At 35.6% G+C, this 21,502-nt stretch overlaps 2 protein-coding genes across 19 annotated transcripts in view; both read right to left on the bottom strand.

Annotated features, from left to right (window-relative positions):
- The window catches only part of LOC137137529 (golgin subfamily A member 6-like protein 22), an 85,259-nt gene that overhangs the window by 21,324 nt on the left and 42,433 nt on the right, over positions 1 to 21,502 (bottom strand). For 3 of the 18 annotated variants that reach the window (XM_067523901.1, XM_067523917.1, XM_067523900.1), the window contains 12 exons: positions 9,320 to 9,403; positions 8,813 to 8,887; positions 8,237 to 8,320; positions 4,402 to 4,467; positions 3,687 to 3,758; positions 3,216 to 3,290; positions 2,931 to 3,005; positions 1,948 to 2,031; positions 1,424 to 1,498; positions 1,121 to 1,207; positions 562 to 603; positions 176 to 262 (listed from right to left, as the gene is read on the bottom strand). In XM_067523901.1, the coding sequence (XP_067380002.1) occupies positions 176 to 262; positions 562 to 603; positions 1,121 to 1,207; positions 1,424 to 1,498; positions 1,948 to 2,031; positions 2,931 to 3,005; positions 3,216 to 3,290; positions 3,687 to 3,758; positions 4,402 to 4,467; positions 8,237 to 8,320; positions 8,813 to 8,887; positions 9,320 to 9,403 (906 nt within the window). The remainder of the gene's footprint in view (positions 1 to 175; positions 263 to 561; positions 604 to 1,120; positions 1,208 to 1,423; positions 1,499 to 1,947; positions 2,032 to 2,930; positions 3,006 to 3,215; positions 3,291 to 3,686; positions 3,759 to 4,401; positions 4,468 to 8,236; positions 8,321 to 8,812; positions 8,888 to 9,319; positions 9,404 to 21,502) is intronic. The other 15 variants (XM_067523916.1, XM_067523912.1, XM_067523907.1 and 12 more) reach the window with 13 other exon arrangements.
- Positions 13,372 to 18,287, bottom strand: LOC137138015 (butyrophilin subfamily 3 member A2-like). The gene is made up of 8 exons (XM_067524912.1): positions 18,193 to 18,287; positions 17,884 to 18,124; positions 17,147 to 17,246; positions 15,739 to 16,080; positions 14,939 to 15,232; positions 14,734 to 14,850; positions 13,875 to 14,472; positions 13,372 to 13,387 (listed from the first exon to the last, which is right to left on the bottom strand). The coding sequence occupies exons 1-7, from the start codon at positions 18,285 to 18,287 to the stop codon at positions 14,159 to 14,161; spliced, it is 1,503 nt and encodes a 500-aa protein (XP_067381013.1). The 3' UTR covers positions 13,372 to 13,387; positions 13,875 to 14,158.

Here is a 21,502-nt window from a genome sequence, read left to right as displayed (position 1 = left end):
TTAATATATATATTAACTATATATATAGTTAAAAAGTCAATGGCAGTGGCTCTTAAATTATTCAAACATTTATTCAGGGTCTTACATTCGCTCTCAACTAGTTATAAGAATTATTTTATAGACAGGTAAAATAGAAAGATGCCAGCAACAAACAAATTTAGATACAAATATTAACCTGCTTGTTCTTGTCTTCAACCTGTTTCTTTAGTGTTTCCTCCGTTTTCTTCGCCCTCTGCTTCTCATCATGAAGCAGCTTCTCCCACTGACAACATGAGGAAAATAAAAAAAGACACTGTCTTTTAACAAAAACAGCATTTTACAAGAGATGGTAGTTGTGTTTTTTTTAAACTTATGCTTATCAGTTGTTCTTATATATATATATATATTCTTTTTTTTTTTTTTTTTTTACATTACAGGGGTGGAAATAACTCCTTAACCCTCTGGCAGGACAATACTAACTTTACGTCTTTGTTCACAGAGCAGTTGTACTTTTGTTTAATGACAAACTCAAGAGAACATAAAGATCAAACCTCTTTTTTTCTCCTTCTCCAATTCACTCACTTTGATCTTAAGCTTAGTTTTCTCTTGTGAGCTCTGATCCAACTGGCAGCAGAGAGAAAAAAAAGTGTTACTTTTGTTTAAGTGCAAGTACAGTTTACTGTATATTACATGAATGTCTGCTGTTAATCTTTTCACAATAATTTGATTTTATTGTTGATTTGCAGTGTTCTGACAGAGAATATGATCAAGTCTTAGCTTGTTAACCGACAAGGTAAGAACTGTTGGTAAGAACTGCTGCAAACAGTTTTCTGTTCAGAACTTTGACTCACATGTTTCATGAACAGCTGCATTGTGGTCGTTTTGTTTTTTATTACAAAATTGGAAATGATTTACTATCTTTTTAGTGTGAAGACATTTAAAAACATGTTTAGCGATACAAACTCAATTACCAGTTATGTGACATATGACATAGTTAAAAAGTCAATGGCAGTGGCTCTTAAATTATTCAAACATTTATTCAGGGTCTTACATTCGCTCTCAACTAGTTATAAGAATTATTTTATAGACAGGTAAAATAGAAAGATGCCAGCAACAAACAAATTTAGATACAAATATTAACCTGCTTGTTCTTGTCTTCAACCTGTTTCTTTAGTGTTTCCTCCGTTTTCTTCGCCCTCTGCTTCTCATCATGAAGCAGCTTCTCCCACTGACAACATGAGGAAAATAAAAAAAGACACTGTCTTTTAACAAAAACAGCATTTTACAAGAGATGGTAGTTGTGTTTTTTTTAAACTTATGCTTATCAGTTGCAATGTTTTCGCCCATTTTGTTGTTTTAGATTTGTTTTTACAACTAGTTATAGAAATAAGAATTATAGTGAAAAACAGATGCAATGTGCAAATTGATTTGGGTAAAAATGAACCTGTTCCGTCTTGTTGTTCAGCTCCATATTGAGTTTGTTCTCAGCTTCCTTCCCCCTCTGGATCTCATCCTGGAGCTGAGACACAGGGAAGACATGAATGTTTCAATATACATTTAGATGTTACATTAATGTCAATGACAAACATTGTTGGTTCCTCTGGTTACTTAAAGAGTAAGATAAAACTTCAACTCTTCATTTAAACATAATGTTTTTTTTTAAAGTTCTTTAAACTGAAATTGGATGTAAAACGATTCAGCAAAAACAAAAGAGACTGGATATGTTATTTTATTTCGGTGTAAATTAGTTACTCTGTGTCTCAGATTTGTTCCAATGAAGAGTTTAATATATATATATATATATATATATATATATATATATTTTTTTTTTTTTTTTTTTTTTTTACATTACAGGGGTGGAAATAACTCCTTAACCCTCTGGCAGGACAATACTAACTTTACGTCTTTGTTCACAGAGCAGTTGTACTTTTGTTTAATGACAAACTCAAGAGAACATAAAGATCAAACCTCTTTTTTCTCCTTCTCCAGGTCGTCCTCCAATTCTCTCACTTTGATCTTAAGCTTATTTTTCTCTTGTGAGCTCTGATCCAACTGGCAGCAGAGAGAAAAAAAAGTTACTTTTGTTTAAGTGCAAGTACAGTTTACTGTATATTACATGAATGTCTGCTGTTAATCTTTTCACAATAATTTGATTTTATTGTTGATTTGCAGTGTTCTGACAGAGAATATGATCAAGTCTTAGCTTGTTAACCGACAAGGTAAGAACTGTTGGTAAGAACTGCTGCAAACAGTTTTCTGTTCAGAACTTTGACTCACGTGTTTCATGAACAGCTGCTTTTTGGTCGTTTTGTTTTTTATTACAAAATTGGAAATGATTTACTATCTTTTTAGTGTGAAGACATTTAAAAACATGTTTAGCGAAACAAACTCAATTACCAGTTATGTGACATATGACATAGTTAAAGTTAATGTCAATGACAAACATTGTTGGTTCCTCTTCAAGACTTCAAGTTTTCATTGAAATATAATGTTTTTTAAAAGAAAAAAAAGGTTCTTTAAACTGAAATTGGATATAAAACGATTCAGCAAAACCCAAAGACACTGGATACGTAATTTGATTCAGTGTAAATTAGTTGTGTTTTAACAAGTCCATTTATGTTTTTACAAATTTCTACTTCCGATTGGTTAAAAAATCCCCTTTTCATACAATCTGCTTCTTCCTGTGTTTCTATCATGAATCCTGATCGATGGTTTTACATTGTTCACCCACAGTCCAACCAAACCACATCCTACAGCCTCTAAACCAATAGAAGCAGCTCTGCATTTGTTGTTTGGCTTGAAATAATCCTCATTTCTAATGAGCAGTGTTACTCTAATGTTACTTACTAGTCCCTCAATTATTTAGTGTCAACATGACAAATTGTGTTTTATGCAGATGATGATAAAGAGAAGTGACCAGACTGTTAAATGATTTGGGTGAAAATATTAACCTCCTTCTTCTTTTCCTCGAGCTCCTTCTTTAGTTTGTCCTCTCTCTTCATCCCACTCTGTTTTTCATCCTGGAGCTGTGAGGGACATGAGAGAGATACTGTCTTTTAACAAAAACAGCATTTTACAAGAGATGGTAGGTGTGTTTTTTTTTAAACTTATGCTTATCAGTTGCAATGTTTTCGCCCATTTTGTTGTTTTAGATTTGTTTTTACAACTAGTTATAGAAATAAGAATTATAGTGAAAAACAGATGCAATGTGCAAATTGATTTGGGTAAAAATGAACCTGTTTCGTCTTGTTGTTCAGCTCCATATTGAGTTTGTTCTCAGCTTCCTTCCCCCTCTGGATCTCATCCTGGAGCTGAGACACAGGGAAGACATGAATGTTTCAATATACATTTAGATGTTACATTAATGTCAATGACAAACATTGTTGGTTCCTCTTCAAGACTTCAAGTTTTCATTGAAACATAATGTTTTTTAAAAGAAAAAAAAGGTTCTTTAAACTGAAATTGGATATAAAACGATTCAGCAAAACCCAAAGACACTGGATACGTAATTTGATTCAGTGTAAATTAGTTACTTGGTGTCTCAGGTTTTTTCCTATAGTATAAAATAGTTTTTTGTTTTTTTTACATTACAGGGGTGGAAATAACTCCTTAACCCTCTGGCAGGACAATACTAACTTTACCTCTTTGTTCACAGAGCAGTTGTACTTTTGTTTAATGACAAACTCAAGAGAACATAAAGATCAAACCTCTTTTTTCTTCTTCTCCAATTCTCTCACTTTGTCCTCAAGCTTATTTTTCTCTTGTGAGCTCTGATCCAACTGGCAGCAGAGAGAAAAAAAAGTTACTTTTGTTTAAGTGCAAGTACAGTTTACTGTATATTACATGAATGTCTGCTGTTAATCTTTTCACAATAATTTGATTTTATTGTTGATTTGCAGTGTTCTGACAGAGAATATGATCAAGTCTTAGCTTGTTAACCGACAAGGTAAGAACTGTTGGTAAGAACTGCTGCAAACAGTTTTCTGTTCAGAACTTTGACTCACGTGTTTCATGAACAGCTGCTTTTTGGTCGTTTTGTTTTTTATTACAAAATTGGAAATGATTTACTATCTTTTTAGTGTGAATATAAGACATTTAAAAACATGTTTAGCGATACAAACTCAATTACCAGTTATGTGACATATGACATAGTTAAAAAATCCTGTTCATACAACCTGCTTCTTCATCTGTTTCTATCATGAATCCTGATCAGTGCTGTTACATTGTTCACCCACAGTCCAACCAAACCACATCCTACAGCCTCTAAACCAATAGAAGCAGCTCTGCATTTGTTGTTTGGCTTGAAAGAATCATCATTTAATGAGCAGTGTTACTCTAATGTTACTGACAAATTGTGTTTTATGCAGATGATGATAAAGAAAAGTGACCAGAATGTTAAATGATTTGGGTGCAAATATTAACCTCCTTCTTTAGTTTGTCCTCTCTCTCCTTCGCACTCTGTTTTTCATCCTGGAGCTTCTGTTCCCACTGAAAGAGAGACATGAGAGACATACTGTCTTTTAACCGAAACATCCATGTCTGAATACATTTCTAATGTCTGAGTGATTGGATCAGAGAATTAAATATAAACAGTATATTGTAGTTTAGCTCAATTAGTATTTTAGTATAAAGAACAGCAAAAGTTTTTTTGCTGGTTGGTGACTGTTGTTTTTATTACTTTATGAATGAATATGTTAAAGATAAAGTTAAAAGTCTGATTTTAAATTAACATCAAAACTTGGCTGGACAGTGTTGGAACATAGTGTTTCCAAACACTATTTCCTTTCCAATCTTCCTACACTGGTTTTTAAAGTTTCTATTATCAGTAGAAAACCATGGAAGACACAAACTGTTTCTTAGGAGTCACATTATCCAAAGTAGAGATAAAACGAATTAAACGAACGTTAAGTTACATATTCAATAAACCCAAAAATCTAGCTACAAAATGTGCAACTGAGAGACATTTAAAGATGAACTGAGGACGAGAAAGTCTGAACACATAGGCTCCAGGTCCACACCTCTCAAATCTCAACAATGCATTGTGCAAAGATGTGCGTCGACGAACCTGATTGCAGTTCACACTGATTTTCTATAATATTTCTATATGTTGTTTAATGTATTCTATTGTTTTACTGCTGCTGGATTCTGTAGTGTATTAATGTTGTTCTCACATTGTTTTGACATGTGTATTTTAACTTATGACTTTTTGTTTCCACAACGGGAAAAAAAAAGCATAATAAGAAAAGTCTGGGTTTGATAACATACTATGCTTCACATGGGACACAAAATATTTGGCCAGTAAAAAATGAAATAGTTTCACAAATGACCATTTGGTCTTTGAAATGACCACTACTGTTATCTTTTAAAATATTCATAGGTTTATTCAATAACAACAAAGGACAGGACATGATAGTTCACCAGGTTTATCAACTACTTCACGTCCTCATCCGAGCAATGACTGCAGAAAAAAAGGGAATTCCAGAAGCTTCACATACGTTCTCTTGTTATTGTAATTTTATGCTCTGTACTGACTGTGAAAGTCAGTTCTCATGATAGGCTTATTTATAATGAGTGAAGCCTCCCTCTAATGGAACTACATCTTTGATTTATCCAGTAATTCCCTGCTATTTATGTTAATCAACTCTCGACTTATCCTAAGTGTGTACTAATCTTTAATAAATCTAATCTAGAATGACAATTTAGAATGATTTTTTTCTTGCATTATAGTGAAACTTGAATTTAGGACAGGGACAAGAAAGAGAAGAATATCTCATTAAGTATTTTACTGCTGAAGCAGCCTTGTGACACTCCAGACGTATATGTATTGATTCCTTGCTGCAAGTAAAACATTAAAACACGATTCTGATGACTCTGTCGACTTTGAGTGAGATTTTCTTCTGACATTATGTAACAGTAAAGTAACAGTAGTCAACATTTTAAGTGGATCAAAACCTTTCATCAAACTTTTCCTAAAACCAAAATGATTTTTTTCCCCACAATTTATACATAACATGCAAGTCTGTTATTAGTCAGTGTTTTCAATGATGAAATTTCACCCTTCATGGCTTCTGATGGTCTTCAGATATGATTGTTTGTCATTAGGTACCGATTGATTGGTGACAGGTGACTGTAATTGGGAACTGGTCACCATTTAATGCTCTGAAAGCTTCACTTGAGATCAGAGAGAACTGATAATGCCATATTTAGTGAGATTGCAGGATTCTGAGCTCAACAGGGACATTGAGATGCTGCAAGGAGCCATGATTCAGCATGAAGTTGCAGATCCAGTGGGGATGTCTCAAACTGTCACTTCCAAAGCCTGGAACAGGTTCAGAAGGTCTCGTATTGGGAGTTGAAGGCATGGTGGAGGCAGGCAACAGGTCACAGCACCAAATCAAGACTAATACTTGACCCTGCATCCCTGTAAAAAGCAGTCAGCCTGGGAAATGACCTTCAGGAGGCAACTGGTGAGGGACTGTCCACTCAGACTCTGAGGAGACGACTTCATGAAGTTGGCTTGAGAGTCAGAAGACCAGCTGTGAGGGTGCATCTTTCCAGATAACATAAACTGGCCCGTCTCCAGTGGGCCACAGATTGGAGGTGGACACTGAATGACTGTGGTACATGGGGCTGCTCTTTACAGATGAGTCCCGGTTCTGCAGTTCTGCCTGAACTTCTTAGACAGGTATAGGAGGGTCTGTGATTGCCCAGGGGAGAGGAATTTGCCACATAATGCTGTACAGCATGACAGTTATGCAGATCATTGGTCATGGTGTGGGGAGGGATCTCCATGGGTGGAAGGACAGAGCTTGTCATCATCAAAAATGGCAGCATGACAGGCCAAAGATATAGGATGAAATCCTGCGACCAGCTGTGTTGGTGCAATGTGGCCAGATTTTGGGCTTATGGATGACAATGCCTGCCCACACCAATCGAGGCTGGTGACAAGGATGGATTGACCAGCCTGGTCACCCAACTTGAACCCCATTGAACACACTTGCTGGAGGAATGGTAATTCATCCTCAACAGAATATCCCAAACCTCAGCTCAGGTATGCACAGGTGATGTGAGGCTGTGATCAATGTCAGAGGTGGTAACACTGATTACTGAAAGTTTGTCTTAGCGCATAAAGTTAGTTTCTTGTTTATGACCTTTGTCACATTTTTTAAACTGTCACATTTGTAAAACTTTATTTTACAGTATGAACTCAGATTGTTGAGCTGCTGTAATATTTTCAACAACATCTTTTTTTGTAGAACTGAAAAAGCTTTCTTGCCTGTTTCTGGTCCTGCTTCAAGCTCTGATTTCCACACAGAGACACGTACAGTGTCCAGTGCATCACCAAGGGCACTACACTGCTGCACTGCAGGAAATAATGTTTAACAGGCATTTCCAGTCCACTGGGAATCACAGAAGAACTGAACAACCAAAAATGTTGAGGTGCACTCTTGTTTTCACAGTGTGACAAGCCACTTTACACCTTGTGACAAGCAATTACGTCTGGTCACCATCAAAAGTGATGAAGCACTAAATTCCATTGATAACAACATTGATTGATAGCAAACCTACATGTTAGACATGAATTTTGATCCGTTCTCGTCTCAAGACAACTTGAACTTTTTTTGATCCACTTTAAACGTTGACTACTGTATTTAAAGACTAAGAACAGTGGCAGCAGCTGCACTGTAAATGACTTATTGAAAAGATTAAACTATTTGTTTCTAAGCTCCATTTTATGTTTTTCTAAGTCATTTTTTTTAACCTTTTGGTTTTTATCCTGAAGCTGCTTCTCCAAATTATTATTTAAAGAGATTGTTTTTGCATTGTTACAGTGAATTATGATAAGCGAAGCCTGAAGTAGTAAACATCTTTGGAAAGTGTGATAATGTACTGTGGGAAATAAGTGCAGAATTTATAAAAACACCATTAAACTGAATTAAAAAGTTAATATTGTTGATGTATTGACAGTTAATAGATCAACAATATTAACAATATTATATATTAATATTAAATAAGTCAGGAACCTATCACATATCAATATAATCTTCTTTTCCATCATATTTCTTTCCTGTTAAAATATCAGATCTCATAGTTAAACATCTAGTTTTTTTTTTTTTAACTTATGCTTATCTGTACATTACAGGGGTGGAAATAATTCCTTAACCCTCTGGCAGGACAATACTAACTTTACCTCTTTGTTCACAGAGCAGTTGTACTTCAGTTTAATAACAAATTCAAGAGAACATAAAGATCAAACCTCTTTTTTCGTCTTCTCCAGGTCGTCCTCCAATTCACTCACTTTGATCTTAAGCTTATTTTTATCTTGTGAGCTCTGATCCAACTGGCAGCAGAGAGAAAAAAAAGTTACTTTTGTTTAAGTGCAAGTACAGTTTGCTGTATATTACATGAATGTCTGAATTCTCATCTATGATTGACTGGAGGATGTGAGGAAAACTCTGCTCATAATAAGTTAAAATATTTCAAGTGAAGCCTCTGTAATTGGAATTATTTTGATTTGTCATGTATTTAACTAAAAGGTCCTGTTCTTAAAACAAACAAACAAACAAACAAAAAACTGTCTTGGTGTGTAAGATTTGTTCCTATCAATAGTTTCAAGTTGTTCTTGTTCTCCACATAAAAACATAACCTGTCTATTTTATTATAGAAGACAGGAAACAAAGAGTAACTGGAACTGGGGGAAACAAAACAAAACAACAAAAAAAAAAAAAACGTTTATTTGTTGTTTCAGATTTGTTTTTACAACTAGTTACAGACACAAGAATTATAGAGAAAAACAAACACCGGGTGCAAATTGATTTGGGTAAAAATGAACCTGTTCCGTCTTTTTGTTCGGCTCCATATTGAGTTTGTTCTCAGCTTCCTTCCCCCTCTGGATCTCATCCTGGAGCTGAGACACAGGGAAGACATGAATGTTTCAATATACATTTAGATGTTACATTAATGTCAATGACAAACATTGTTGGTTCCTCTGGTTACTTAAAGAGTAAGATAAAACTTCAACTCTTCATTTAAACATAATGTTTTTTTTTTTTTAAATGTTATTTAAACTGAAATTGAATGTAAAAAAATTAAAGAAAAACCAAAGAGACTGGATATGTTTTTTGATTTCAGTGTAAATTAGTTGTGTGTGTGTGTGTGTGTGTAATTGTCTCAGATTTTTTCCTATGAAGAGTTTGAAATATTTATTTATTTTTTTACATTACAGGGTTGGAAATAACTCCTTAACCTTCTGGCAGGACAATACTAAGTTTACCCCTTTGTTCACAGAGCAGTTGTACTTCAGTTTAATGACAAATTCAAGAGAACATAAAGATCAAACCTCTTTTTTCTTCTTCTCCAGGTCGTCCTCCAATTCACTCACTTTGATCTTAAGCTTATTTTTCTCTTGTGAGCTCTGATCCAACTGGCAGCAGAGAGAAAAAAAAGTGTTACTTTTGTTTAAGTGCAAGTACAGTTTACTGTATATTACATGAATGTCTGAATTCTCATCTATGATTGACTGGAGGATGTGAGGAAAACCCATAATAAGTTAAAATATTACAAGTGAAGCCTCTGTAATGAATTATTTTGATTTGTCATGTATTTAACTAAAAGGTCCTTTTCTTAAAACAAATAAACAAACAAACAAAAAAACTGTCTTGGTGTCTCAGATTTTTTCCTATCAATAGTTTCAAGTTGTTCTTGTTCTCCACATGAAAACATAACATGTCTATTTTATTATGGAGGAAAGGAAACAAAGAGTAACTGGAACTGGGAGGAACAAAAAGAAAAGCGTTTATTTGTTGTTTCAGATTTGTTCTTACAACTAGTTGTAAGACTAGATGTTTGTAAAAAAAAATGTTATTTAAACTGAAATTGGATGTAAAAAGATTCAGCAAAAACCAAAGAGACTGGATACGTAATTTAATTTCAGTGTAAATTATTTACTCGGTGTCTCAGATTTGTTCCTATGACGAGTTTAAAATATATATATTTTTTTACATTACAGGGGTGGAACTAACTCAACCCTCTGGCAGGACAATACTAACTTTAACTTTGTTCACAGAGCAGTTGTACTTTTGTTTAATTACAATTCCAGATATTATAAAGATCTCTACCCGGGAAAAAAAACATTAGAGGTATAAAAGCGCTGAGTCAGGAACATCACATTTCCTTATTTGCGGACGAAATATTTATCTACCTGTCAAACCCCCGAGAACTGAATCTTGCAATTATTGTTGTTCTTAGACCATTTTACTTGGTGTCTCATATTTGTTCCTGTGAATAGTTTCAAGTTGTTCTTGTTCTTGTAAATGCTAAAAGTTGCCCAATCTAACTCACATTTCATTGGAGTTGTATTAAAGTAAGAGCTTACAAATATCCCTAAAATAAGAAGGAGACACCTTACACAAAGTAGAGAATTCCACGAAGAACCAAAAGGTCAACTGTCAGCTAGCAGCAACGTGGAGAAGACATGTATCCAGACCCCGATCTGGAGCCGAGTCGTGAGGCCAAACATAGATTAATCCTGATAAAGCTGAGAGAATTCCGGAACTTGAGCCATCATCAGCCAAGACAAAATTGACCAAAGAGTAAAAGAAGCAGAGGAAACACGGCCGAGACCCAAATTCAAGCACCGGAAGACGTTTTGTCAGAGCTGGTGAAACTTTGAAAGCAAATGGAGACCAAATTGACGTATTTAGTGGGACACTTGCGATGCGATAATGTCAGAATACATGGAGACAGTAAGGGAGCTGAAGACAACACATCAATGATCACCTTCATGTTTCTGTTAATGAAAAGATTGGAGCTTCCTTCATCTACAACCAGCACTTGCTCCCAAACCTCAGCCACAGCTCCGTCAAGATCAATTGTGGTTATGTTTTCAAGCTATTGAATGACAGAGCATATACTCAGACGAGCCTGGCAGAAAAGAAGACTCGACTTCCAAAGGACAAAAGTATATCTGGACCATGATTATGCAGCGGACCTACTGAGGAAGCAAAAGCAGTGCTTAAAGAAAGAAACATAAGATTCCAGAAACCTTTCCCAGCCAGTGGAGACTCTTTTACATACAGCTCGGCAGAGGAGGCAACGGAGGACATCGCAAAGAGGGGGATTCTGGTGACTGTCATTAAAAAAAACAACATTCCTGTTGGATCAGATGGATCAGCTCACATGAACCTTCAGCGGGAACCAGAAAAGAAGTGTAGCGTAAGGCTTCAAGGATTAACTCCAGGCAGTTCAGAGACAAGACACATGATAAGTAGCTGTGCAAAGACTAAAACGTAAGAGTGTAAACAAATTGGAAAGTAGCATTAAGAAACAAAGTAATTTTGTCCAAACAATTAGTGGATTAACATAAAAACACCTGAAGCCTTTTATATGAACCCACACAGCGTAAAAGGGGAGAGGGCCCTCTTTCACCGTTAGGAGGAAGAGACCTTCCCTCTATACCCTCATTCCAACAGAGGTATAAGCCCATAGAGGAGGCCTCAGTATTGGAAGTCACTGCTGTAACAGTTAGTTATATTTTTTATTTTGTTATTGTGTTAAAAGTTGAAGATGTTTGTGCTACAGTTCTATAAAGCATTAGGGATGTAGAATATGTTTATATGTGGGCTTAAAGTAACTTAAATGTTTACACACAATGAAGCAGGTTAAAGTAATTACATACAATGTCTCCATGTTAGGAGCTACATTATCCAAAGTAAAGAGAAATGGTGAATTTAAATGTGGTTATTAATAAAAGTTATTAACATGTAAGAAATATTCTACAATAGCAGACAAAGTGATGAAAACATCAACCTCTTATTTATAACTCATTCAGATTACTTTGTAAAAAATTAGTTTTCACTTTGACGTGAAAAAATACAAAATTTTTTAACTTATCATGAGTCAGTGTTATAAGGAAAAAGTAAAACTTTCACAAGAAGTGAATATTTAAATTTTTTTTTACTCATTTTACTTTAGTTTTTACATCAATCAGCATCAGGTAATCAGAGGAAAATTTTACTATTTAAAGTTTGTTATTACCATTTACAAAATTAAATCTAACTGTAAATCATGTGTCATGATCCCAGTGCACTTCCTCCCCTTGGACTTTTATTTTTTTGGCCCCTTCTCCCCACTTCCTGTGGTAGTTCTGTTCCTTAGATTTACATTTGTTATCCCTTATAGTTTGCACTTGTTCCATCACTTTTTAAGTCCAGTCTTCCCCCAAACTTTGCTGCCAGATTGTTTTTGTGTAACTCCCAGTCAACACTCTGAATTCTTATCAAACCTGACTCTTGTAATTCTGACCTTGTATTCTGGACTCGGTAAGCTTTGGTCTGAGCTTTGGTAATATTCCTGTTAGCAGTCTTGGTTATCGGTGTCTCATTAGTTTAGTTTCCTTAAACTTTCCAGTGTATTTACCTGCTTAGTGGTTTATGTTTATCCGGGTCTTATTTGTTTAGTAGCCTATGTTTTTACCTGTGGCCTATTTCATTTGGAGTTTTTATTCAGTTTGTTATTCTCCTAGTTTTTCCCCGTGTATTTATTTAGATTTTGTTCTTTTATGCCGTAGCCTTATTTTTCCCTGAGCCTTTGCTGTGTTTGTTTAAATTATGTTCCCGTCTTGTGGTCGTTAGTTTCTGTTGTCGTCTTATTTTCTGTTAAGTTAACTCCCCTCGTGCTCTGGTCCTGTGGTTAGTTTGTCTTGGTCTTTATTTGTTCTGAATCCTGTTTCTCATACCCTCGTGTTAGGAGCCATTTCCATTTTCCTTGTTAGTTTCTGTCAATAAAAGCCCTTTTGTTATTTTTAATCACTCGCACTGTCTCATCTCTTGGTTCCTCCCTAACCAAAACCCTGACACCATGGTTGTGATGACTTTGTGCTGTGACACTGTACTGGTTAATTCAGACTTAATAAATTACACAAATACCACAAATTTATTTGTTCAATATTAAATGAGCACAGATTTAAAGGGAAACTGGTGTCTACAGAGAAATTATTTTGTATAAAAACCTCCTGATTCGTAGTTTCCAGGTCGTTTTTCAGTCTCTGAACTTCCATCCTACTCTGTTTCTCCTCGTGGAACCTTCGTTTGGAAACGAACGGCATCTTAAACAGAGACAAATCAGATTTTTAGTTTATATATTAACAATTGATAACTCTGATCCACTCCAGTGTTAAACCTCAGCAGTTCCATTAATTCATCTTTAACCATATTAGTATCAGACTTCACTCTCACTGTCAGTGTTTTTCAGTGCTGCACATTTCTGTGTGTTGAACTTTATCTTGTTGTGTTACTTTGCTGAACATCTATTTTCTATTTGACTAAACTGTTGAGTTCATACCATGTGGTTTTCTATCACTTACCACAGAGGAAGAGGACGAGGATGCAGCAGCTTGGCTTCTTCCTGTCTGGAAAGATGGAGACGAATGAAATGAGACATTATCTGAACTATTCCATCATTTGACTTTAAAGGTTCCCTGTAGAGTTTTAACTCTCCAGCACCATTTTCTTTGAGTGGGTCCCTAATTTGACCCCCATGCAAACTAAAGACAGGAGTTTCCTGTCTCTTCTGTTGAACCTGAAGCTCCACAGACCTCTGATTCTTTAACTGAGACATGCAGCAGAAAGATGGAGGTAAAAGTGACAAATTAAATGAGAATCCTAACTGGCTCCATGGTTCCATGTCCACTGATCTGGTAAATCATTTGTATAATCTCTGCAAATATTTAGAGCAAGTGCAACAGCAGCCTGGAAACAGGTGAAAGTAAAATATGTTACAAGAACATTCATGACACCTGTGTCTTGGTCCTACTGGTCTTAAATGTGGGGTCTTTGTTTGTGGGTAAATTAATGTAAAACGGCAGATTGTTAGAACACACACACACACACACACACAGACTACTGTTCCAGCCACCATCTCTTCTTGCTCTGCCTTGGTTTGGTCTCATGTTCTCTGCTGTTGTGAGTTGACATCTGGACTGATTTCAGTGTTTACTTTGTTTCCTTGTTATTGTTCTCAGGTCAGGACTTGTTCTCTTTTAGTTTCTTTGCCTCATTCATGTTTTCTCTCACTCATGTTTCCTTAGTTTTCCAAAGCCAATTTCTGACCCTATTGTATCTCTTAGATGCTCATGTAGTGTATTTGATTTTCCTCTGTTCTTTGTTCTTTGCTCCACTCTTCAATCATTAGCTGTTAGTTCTTCTGGAAACACAGATCTTCTTTCTAACTGTGAAAGTTTTGTACCTTTCTTGCTCAGCTGAGACTTTTTGGTTGATATTTTTAGTCCCCTTTTATACACGTGTCCTATTTCTGTACTTACAAGTTTGCTGTTTGTTTCCACATTGCTCTTGTTGAAATGCTTTATTTGTGCAGTTTGGTCAGTCATTACCTGCTTTGTCTTGTTTTGACTGTCTTCAGTCAAAAACTCAGCTTCAGTGTTATCATTATTTTGGCCCTCAGACTCAACTTCATTCATCTGGTTTCTCTTGGACACTGTGTAAAAATAAAAGCAGTAAAATTATAGTTAAAAAAACATCTGATTACTCTTTTGGTAGGTATCATAAAATAAAATATCTAAAACTAAAACATAAAATGGTCTATAAAATTGAAACAACTGACATTTTTACTGATTCCATATAAAATATAGCACATTTGTATTGATCTCATAACTTAAAAAAATAAGTTAAGTCTCATAAAATAAAGACTCAATATAAAGACAATTCACTTTTTCTGTGTGATGAGTTTGTGACTTACTGTTTTTCTTCCACAGGAGAAGTAAAAGTAAAAGACTCAACATGATGGAAACAGCCAAACTAACAGCCAAACCCACTGTGGTAGCAGAAGATCTGGACTGGACCTTAAAGAAATCATCTAAAATAGTAAAAGGTAATATTAATAACAGTTACACAAAGAAATGTAAGATAATTAAGACAGTATGAATTTGAAAACTCATATTAACCTGGAAAATGTATGTGTGTCTCTCTGGTCTGGTTGATGTTGTTCTGTTGGACTCTACAGGTGAATCTTTGTCCATGTCTCTTGTCCACAGTGACTCTGCTGCTGACAGTATAGAGGTCATCAGGACCTCTGACTGTCTCTGTAGGTCCAGCAGAGAGGACGTTTCCCTCACCGTCCAACCACAACACCTCAGGCTCTGGATACCAGCCTTTAGACTCACACTGTAACAACACCCCACTGGTGGATTCATCAGTCCCTGCTAAACTGATGACAGGAGGGGCAGCAGCATCTGATGCTGAGCACAAGAGAAAAAGAAAATCAGTAGATACTTGGACCAAAAATTAAAATACCAGCAAACCTGCATTTGTTTGGAGAGTTTTTCCTTTCAAGGCTGATAATTAAAATCATCTTGCAGACAGTTCATATCATGCATAAATTCATTATATATATATATATATATATATATATATATATATATATATATATATATATATATATATATATATATATATATATATATATATATATATAATGAATTTGAATATGAATAATGAATATATAATGAATATATATATATATATATATATATATATATATATATATATATATATAGTTTGGTTTCCTGTCGATGTACCTGCTCTGGAATTTCACAAATACAGTTTCCAAACATTTATAGAGTGAGACAGGAGCTTCAATGAGGTTGATGTTAGATTGTCACTACACATTTTACTTGTTACCATCACTGCAACTGTTAATACAACAATACTCATATAGTACTGTATATACAACATGTCCACTTACCAACTACTACTTCAACAGTAGATTGTGTTTTGAGATCAGGAATGAAGCACTTGTATGTTCCCTTATCAGAAAGTTTCACTCCAGACAGTTTCAGTGACATGTTTCCATGTTTCAGTTCATCAGTGAACAGTGATGTTCTTCCTGTGTACAATGGATGTTTTGTCTTCACTAACTCTTGACCAGAACGCCACACATGGACTAATATGTTGTTCAGATCAGGTCTGATCCACTCCAACGTCTTTGCAGCAACATCCATCACAGGTTCAAGGTGACACGGTAACATGATGTCATCACCAACTCTTGCCACTATTGGCTGGACTGAACCAATTAACTGAGACTGGCCTGAATAGAAAACATTTATTACTTCAGCTGTAAGAATTCATGAATATACACTGTGTACTGTAACAACCAAAGAGAAGATGTCCCTGAAAGTAATTTTCTAAACTATATTAACATTATCTCATTGTGACCAAGCAGCCCGTTCACATTCCTGAGGGATTAAAAATCACCTCTTTGTTAAGACCTTCTGCGTTACATGCTGATGCTGAAAGTTCCCATTTACGTATTTCAATATTTCACACCAGAATTGATGGCGTTAAAGAAGAAGACAGATAGTATCGTAAGCATGAGGACGAGGGTGATGGAAGGTATAACGGTACAAAGGACTTTTCCACAAGAGACCGAGGTTTGACTCTAGTGTGAGACATAGTTTGTTTTATTGATAATTGTTTCACAACGTGCTGCATGTGGTTACTGTATTAAGGAAACAGGTGTGTGCAGTTGTCACTTTTTGTAGCATTTTGTTTTTGTGTAATTTGTCTTCTAACTTAACCTCCCTGTGAAATTTTTGTGCCCAAACATAACCCTTGTTGTTTCTTAACGTAACATACCCTGATGTTGTTGTCTCTGACCTCAATGTAGTTTTGTTGTGCATATAAATTTGTTGCTGTCGCATCATAAGGTGACACAACAGAAGCGTCCAATATTGATGCCAAAGTGAACCTGCAGCTTCAATACCGGACGCAGTTGTTCCCAGGGAGGCAAACAGTGATGTACTTGGAGCATCCAATATTAATGCCAAAAGGTACCTGTGGCCTCAATATAACAAGGACGTACAAAGCGCCACAATTTGACGCCTTAGAAAGCGTCAAAATCTGACGCTGTGGGATGAGAACATGTTGGACCAGTTCACTGTCTGCTGTTTCCCTAAAGTCTTGGCCCTAAATGTTTCCCTAAGGGGGAAATAAAGTTACATATAATGTATCATATTTTATCATATTATAAATCATCTTTAAACATAAGTGACTTTAATGCATTTTTTTTCAAAATCTGAAATTTTGCACAGAAACATAATAATGTACTTACAAACTTCCATTGGTGTCTCTAATATAGAAAATACTTAATTTACCTTCACAGAAGTGAATGAGAAGATGAACAACCAGAACACTGATGGTTCTGAGGGAGGATCGAATGCACAGTCCATCCATTGGATAAAGCACTTTGCTGTTCTGAAAATGAAGTGAAAACATAAATATGTGTAAATATTTGTTAGTTATAAACCAGCTCCTGTTACACTGTATATTTGTATTATCTTAATTACACCAGGCAACGCTTCATAAAAGTTAACAATTAACTCATATGTGCAGCTCTTCTCTTTATACTGCATGATGAAATACAATCATTTCCTCCGGCAGAATTTAAGTGTAAAAGCTGTGGCAACTTCTGCCTACACCAGTCTCACTGTTACATAAATAATAAAACATTTAGTGAAATGAAGTCATACTTTCGCTATCGTTAAGTCGGCTTGGGCTGCGGCAGTAAAGGTTTGCTCTGCTTTCACTTTCGTTATGTTGCGTATAGGGTTGTGCCATATGTGTATAGTAAAAGTGGGCTTTGCTTTGTGTATTCATCCTCATAGAAACATCATTTTTAGCAGACAGACTAACTGACTTTCTCATCTACTCACACATCGTCTCCTAAAAGTCACGTTTTCACACAGCTAAACTGCAAAGCGATTACGTTTTTTAGAGGAAGGTTTTTACAACCACGTTACTTTTTCCACCAACATAATGACAAAATCTTAACGTGCAACGTAAATGACGACTGACATATGTACAAACATTGAACATATTCATAAAATATTACCAGACAGCGAGTTTCTCTCCGACCAAATCTCCGATCTTGCAGCGCAGCATCCACTTGGACCGTAACACGAAGACGACGTGACGTCAGCGCGATTAAATCAGGCGTCTGCTTAAATGTGTCCCATCGCGCACGTGCAGCTCTGGCTTCAGGATCTACTTCCGTCCATCCTTCCAAATTGTGAGTCAAATTGTGAGTCCCAACAAAACAAAGTGCTATCTGTGTAAATGCATGTTGGACAAAACTGTGGTTTTTCAAAATAAAAGTTTGAACAACAAGAATAACACTAAACCTTTTCTTATTAGACCTCACCTTTGACAGTCAGCCAGCTTTCTGGTGATTCTCCACCTCCGGACACTGCATTTGTAGAGTCCTTCGTCAGACTTGGACACGCTGTGGATGGTCATCTCTGCTTTTTTGCTGCTGTTGATTTAGAAACTGTTCTTGTAGAACTGAGCTCTGAGGTTTGAAGTTTCTTTCTTTTGGCAGCACAGAGACACATTACCTCCCTCAGTCAGAGGAGCAGCAGGAAGATTCAGGATCACATCACCGGCTAAACAGCACATGGAAAAAATACCATTTACTTCATGGTGTTTGTTTAACAGGAATCCACTTACCAAAAACTGATGAGTCACTGTTGTTAAGAATCTTCACTTCCTTTAGTCTTTGATTTAACAGACATCAGCTTTCATGTAAACCATTACTCTCACTTTAACAACCTTTTAACAGTGAGACGATGGCTAATGTACTAATGTATTAAACACTAAAAACACTGAAATCATTTCTACAGTAAATGTTTTGACCATAGCTGGTCTGAACTTTCACAGCCAGCAGCACCAGCAGAGAAATCACTGAAGAGACAATGGTAAAGGGACAAAACCCACTCATGATGTTTTAATCTGTACGAGCTAAACCTGCTATGGATTACTGCCAGAGACAAACACAGCAGTGGTCTGAAATGAGCAATCACACACAATCATTTGTGATGGTGTCACATTGAAAGATCAGTTTTAAAGTCAACTATGAGAAGCTCAGGACATGTGTAGAAGTACTTTATTTGCACAGACAGACAGAAGATGCAGTACTTACACAGTCTGATGTGCAGAGCTGTAACATCCATGTTGTGTCACTGCTGACTGAACATCACACTGACTCATTACATATGTAGAACATTCTTCCTGTTTCACTTATTTCTAGTGAGAGTTGTAGTTGAAATAGCAAGTGGCTTTATTTGTGTCAGGTGTAACTACATCTACTGCTAGTGAGTAAATAAAAGCTAAATGACTTCATTAAGTGAAGTCAAAGCAAAGCGTTGTTCTAGTACTTGATGAACTAAAGCACTGATTATGGACAGTGGTCACATACTTTATACATTCATGCAATGGCTCATTTTGCTAAATTAGCTGTTGCTTTTAACACTGGTTAGGAAGATGAAGAGCAGACGGAATAAGTCTGGGGTCCTACACACCACAGAGACACAACAAGTTGAGTTCAGCTCAGTGAATTAGTGAACCAGAGACTAAGGGCTGTAAACCATCTGTGGAGAGTGAGAGTGGAAATCGTAAACTAATGATGAAACTAAATGATTTTTAAAGAGACACAAATCAAGAAACTAAAAACAAACAGTTCAATGTTTAATTTAAATTTTCACAAGCTTCACATCACATTTGGTTATGTCAACAATGTATTATTATAGTTACCACAGCATAGAAGTGACTATTGTTTGATATACAGCACATTATCATCAACACTGTGGGAAACAGTTACAATACAGTTTACAATACTTTACAAAGCATCATGGGACTTAATAACTTTCTTCAAGTTTCTCCTGATGAGCTGACATGCAGTTGGTCCTCAGTTAGTTTAACCCACAGAGATTCCTGTGTCTCATTTTCCATTTTTTCATCACTGACTGACTAAGAACCTTTGGGGAAAAAAGTACATTATTAGTATTATTGTCTTACATAGAACAAAAAGAGGAGTCACACAAACATTTTATTTTAATTATTCATTCAGTTCAAAAACAATCCTAGATAAGGCCACATAGTTAATCTTCTCTTCACCAGACACAGATGTTCGAATCACAGGTGATCGAATATTCTCTAGAAAATCTAGTATTGGTTGTTCATTTATGTCCCAACAAGTGATGAACTGTCTATTTTAATATGCTGAGTAACATCTGTGTGAAAGTCTGTGATCAACACGACTGTTTTTCTACAGCTAATGAAATCGTGTGTGACAGCAACAGTTCTGTGATCAACTCTTTTATGAGACTGTTTCACAATGTTCTTTGTTTTATGGTATAAAATGTTATGTCTATTGTTTGGATGGATAGTGAGTGTGTGTGTGTGTGTGTGTGTGTGTGTGTGTGTGTGTGTGTGTGTGTGTGTGTGTGTGACATAATCAGAATATGGTGACAACTGACATAAACAGCAAGTCTCTAATACATAAATACTTTTGTTTTGCTAAGTATCTGATATTTCTATCTGCTTCTGCTGGTTGGATAATTTCTTTCTCCAACCTGTTTTAGAGAAAGTATCTATGGTGTAAAGTCATTAAATAGCTCCACACACACTTAGTTACTAAATAGATAGAAAACCTTACTGGACGTACAGTAGCTGCTTTTATCCACTTGTGTTACTGACATGGTGCTTGTTGAGTCAGTCTTACCTGTGTTGTGTTCAGTGTCTGAGTCTATGATTGGTCTCATTCTTGATGTTGGCTCTTCTCCACCTGAGAGGGAATAACACAGACTTTACTTATATTAAGCTAATTGACTTATAGCATTATCAATATCTCATAGCATGAGCATCATACAAACAGCTTCCACACATGAGACAGATTTTATGTTTGGACCAGTCGCAACTTCCTTTCAGGCTTCTCTAGCTAATAGATTGCTGTAAATCGTTTTCACAACTATTTTATTTTATTTTTTGCAGTGTTCTGACAGAGAATAAATTCTTTAATTCTTACCTTGTTAAATGACTGAAAGATGCAGTTTTTTATTTGGACGTTTGACTTGTCTGTTACAAAGTTTCATTACCAATTTTATTTTATTTTAAAAAATTAAAATTATATATTTGGATATATTTTAAGTGTGGCTGTAAGACATTTATTAAAACTATGATTAACGATACAAAGTCGGTCACAGTAGGTCACAGAGGCCCCAGGTGCACAGCTCCCAAATCTCAAAAATGCATTGTGGGAAGATGTGTATCCACCAAGCTGATTGAAAATGCTGGGAGTCAAGATTAAAATGGGACTAGAACCAGAAAAAAGAATGGAACAGTAGAACAAGAAACGTAACTGTTTACACCTGTCAAGATGTTCACACTAATTTTTGTTTTCATTTTGTGTTTCAACTTATGACTTTTTGTTTCCAAAACAGGAAAAAAAAGCATAATAAGAAAATTCTTGGTTTGATAACATACTATGCTTCACATGGGACACAAAATATTTGGCCAGTAAAAAATGAAATATTTTCACAAATTATCATTTGGTCTTTGAAATGACCACTACTGTTATTTCTCAAAATATTCATAGGTTTATTCAATAACAACAAAGGACAGGACATGATAGTTCACCAGGTTTATCAAATACTTCACATCCTCATCCGAGCAAT

This window comes from Channa argus, chromosome 12, assembly GCF_033026475.1.
Source record: "Channa argus isolate prfri chromosome 12, Channa argus male v1.0, whole genome shotgun sequence".
Classification (NCBI taxonomy): domain Eukaryota; kingdom Metazoa; phylum Chordata; class Actinopteri; order Anabantiformes; family Channidae; genus Channa; species Channa argus.
Note: the sequence above shows the minus strand (reverse complement) of the source record. Positions and strands in the feature narration are given on the sequence as shown.

Bases quoted from the DNA above. Each gene is read 5' to 3' on its own strand.
- LOC137138015 (XM_067524912.1), bottom strand. From the start codon at position 18,287: ATGACCATCCACAGCGTGTCCAAGTCTGACGAAGGACTCTACAAATGC. The intron at 18,125-18,192 runs GTGAGGTCTAAT...GAAAAACCACAG, and splicing joins AAGCTGGCTGACTGTCAAAG to TTTTGTCCAACATGCATTTA. The intron at 14,851-14,938 runs GTTAATATGAGT...TTACTATTTTAG, and splicing joins GACACACATACATTTTCCAG to ATGATTTCTTTAAGGTCCAG.